At 44.2% G+C, this 3,249-nt stretch overlaps 1 protein-coding gene across 1 annotated transcript; it reads left to right on the top strand.

Annotated features, from left to right (window-relative positions):
* Positions 1 to 1,123: 1,123 nt before the first annotated feature.
* Positions 1,124 to 2,065, top strand: LOC149768433 (uncharacterized). Its single transcript, XM_089928504.1, has one exon. The coding sequence runs from the start codon at positions 1,124 to 1,126 to the stop codon at positions 2,063 to 2,065; it is 942 nt and encodes a 313-aa protein (XP_089784630.1).
* Positions 2,066 to 3,249: the final 1,184 nt, after the last annotated feature.

Raw genomic sequence — 3,249 nt, 5'->3', positions numbered from 1 at the left:
GTTATTAGTTAGTTTGTTTATCCTTCTTTGATGTCGATGAACATTTGAAGACTTTGTAATTGAACCAATTTGTTTATTTGGACATGTCGGATTTGTCTATTTGAATTATTAAATTAGTTGTGGATTTATTGGAATTTTTGTTAATCATAGGCCTTGCATGATCTTTAGGGCACTGCTCTAGGGCTCATGCGGCCGATCGCGTACCGGACCCGGGTGCTAGGTTCGGGGCGTGACAGAGTGGTATCAGAGCTTAAGGTTTAGGTATCCTAAGGTTTAGGTTCAGACGAGTGTGAGTGGGGGGAAAAATATCTAATGACTTATTAAAGTACCCTCTAGATACATTTTCTTTGCAATCTTAAAATGTTAAAAGTAACTTGTGTAGGTTGATATGGCACGAGGGAGTGGACGTGGGCGTAATAGGAGGCCGACTCACTTTGCCGATGGCTCCGCTGCTTGGACGCCCTCCGAACAACAAGAAGGTGCTCCACCCTCGCCGGCCAGGAGTATGCACCCGCAGGAACAGCACGTCAACCCTATTGGTAGTGCTTTGGAGATGGGAACCCCGGAAACTCCAAGGACAGGAACCTCGGGTGAGCCTAGAATTCAGCCTAATGAACCACTGAGTGCTTCTCAGATGATGCAACAACAAGCTACTTCCCGTTCGGACATGATGAGAATGATGGAGATGCAACAACGCTTCATGGAACAGCAGCAACAATTTATGCAGCAACAGTTACAACATCAGCAGCAACAGGTGACTCCTCAGTACCTACAGGGGGCTACGAGTCGGCAGGAGCATCATGTTAGTTTGGCAGAATTCAAAAAGTTTGCACCTTCAGCTTTTAAAGGCACTTCTGACCCTTTAGAGGCTGAGACTTGGCTGAATGAAATGGAAAAGGTTTTCAATGCTCTGAGATGCCCTGACGAGGATAGGGTTACTTTTGCTACATTTATGCTGCTGGGAGAAGCGGATATTTGGTGGAATGTGGAAAGAGGAAAGATGGGACAGAACGCTACATCTTTGACTTGGGAAGGATTTAAGGAGCTTTTCCGTGACAAATATATTCCTCAAAGCGTGAGACGGTAAAAATTTCGAGAGTTTATCCGATTAGAGCAGGGGAATATGACGGTCGCAGAGTATGCTGCAAAGTTTGAGGAACTGGCCAGGTATGCCCCAGGACAGGTGGAGAATGAAAGAGAACGAGCTGAGAAGTTTGAAAGTGGACTTAGAGCCCGAATCAGACAACAGGTGTCTACCTTCGAGCTATCTTCCTACAAGGATGTGGTTAACAAAGCTTTGGTAGTTGAAAGGGGCTTAAATGATACTCAAGAAGAGAGGGAAAGAATTTTGAAAAAGAGGAATAGACAAGCTGAGCTACAAAATAAACAGGGCAGAAATACTGAATCCAAGCCCAAGAAACAAACTACTGTGAATGATAAAACTCAGCACAAGGATACTGTAAAATGCTATAGATGTGGTGGCCCCCACTATCGAAGAGACTGTCACTGGTTTAATGGGAATTGTTTTTCATGTGGCCAACAGGGCCATAGGGCAGACACTTGTCCTAATCGCAGAGAGCAACAAACTCGACAGGCATCTCAGCCTATTCAGGGAGCTCCAACCAACCAAGCAACTCAGAATGAACAACAACGAGGAGGACAGCAGAGGCCTAGAACCCAGGGGCGAGTCTACGCTCTTACACAACATGATGCCGATGCCTCTAACACCGTGGTGACAGGTACAATTGAAATCTCATCCACGAATGCCTATATTTTGATTGATCCTGGAGCTACTCATTCTTTTGTATCTGCTGATTTTGTTGGAAGAAATAGTACATTGATTTCTTTGCCACTAGAGACTGAACTGTGTGTCTCCATACCTAATGAAGATATAATCTTAGTTAACTCTGTTTGCAAAGATTGTATCTTGAATATTGAAGGCAGGGAAATGAAAGTAGATTTACTAGTCCTAGGGATGAAGGATTTCGACATGATCCTTGGGATGGACTGGTTGGCAGCATATCATGCCACTGTTGACTGCTTCGAGAAAACAGTAAAATTTTAAATTTCGGGTCAGCCAGAGTTTACTTTTAATGGCAACAGAATGTTACCTCCGCCAAAAGTAATTTCAGCCATACAGGCCAAGCGACTCCTTCGGAAAGGTGATGAAGGATTCTTAGCCATGGTAAAGGGCACCCAGCTGGAAGAACTCAAACTAGAAGACATTCCTATTGTGAGAGAATTTTCTGATGTCTTTCCAGAGGATTTGCCAGGATTACCCCCTGATAGAGAGGTTGAATTCTCCATTGATTTGATTCCTGGCACTGGACCGATTTCTAAGGCCCCATACCGGATGGCTCCAGCTGAATTAAAAGTGCTAAAGGAACAACTACAGGAGCTGTTGGATCAGGGTTTCATCAGGCCTAGTGTTTCTCCTTGGGGTGCCCCTGTATTATTTGTGAAAAAGAAAGATGGCAGTTTTCGGCTTTGCATTGATTATCGAGAAATAAATGGAGTAACAGTGCGGAACAAATACCTTTTACCGAGAATTGATGATTTGTTCGATCAGCTGCAAGGGGCACAAATCTTCTCAAAACTTGATCTACGCTCCGGATATCACCAGTTGAGAATAAGGGCTGAAGACATACCGAAGACAGCATTCAGAACTAGATATGGACACTATGAGTTTTTGGTTATGCCCTTCGGGTTAACAAATGCACCAGCGGCCTTTATGGATCTTATGAATCGGGTGTTCAAACCCTACCTGGATCAATTTGTGGTAGTATTTATTGATGACATTCTAGTCTATTCAAAAAGTCCACAAGAGCATGAGGAGCATTTGAGGATAGTGTTACAAACTCTTAGAGAAAACAAGCTTTATGGCAAGTTGCAGAAATGTGAGTTCTGGTTAAACAGTATCACCTTTCTCGGGCACGTGATCTCTAAGGATGGCATCTCTGTCGACCCAAAGAAAGTAGAGGCAGTAGTTGATTGGAGTAGACCTACTAATGTGTCCGAGGTGCGCAGCTTTTTGGGAATGGCGGGATACTATCGGAGATTCGTTGAGGGATTCTCTCGTATTGCCACGCCTCTATCTCGCCTAACCCAAAAGCAAGTAAAATTTGAATGGAAGGAGGATTGTGAGCAGAGTTTTCAGGAGTTGAAAAGACGATTGGTGACAGCTCCGATATTGGCCCTTCCATCTGGATCAGGAGGCTTCAGCATCTATAGTGATGCATCACGCAAGGT

This window comes from Phoenix dactylifera, chromosome 2 (genome assembly GCF_051530095.1).
Source record: "Phoenix dactylifera cultivar Ajwa chromosome 2, Ajwa_hap1_PhDact_Kaust_v1.1, whole genome shotgun sequence".
NCBI classification, from domain to species: domain Eukaryota; kingdom Viridiplantae; phylum Streptophyta; class Magnoliopsida; order Arecales; family Arecaceae; genus Phoenix; species Phoenix dactylifera.
The sequence above is the reverse complement of the archived record's forward strand: the minus strand, read 5'-3'. Positions and strand labels throughout refer to the sequence as shown.

What these genes read in the sequence shown, in the direction of transcription:
- LOC149768433 (XM_089928504.1), top strand. Translation starts at nt 1,124, where the DNA reads ATGACGGTCGCAGAGTATGCTGCAAAGTTTGAGGAACTGGCCAGGTAT.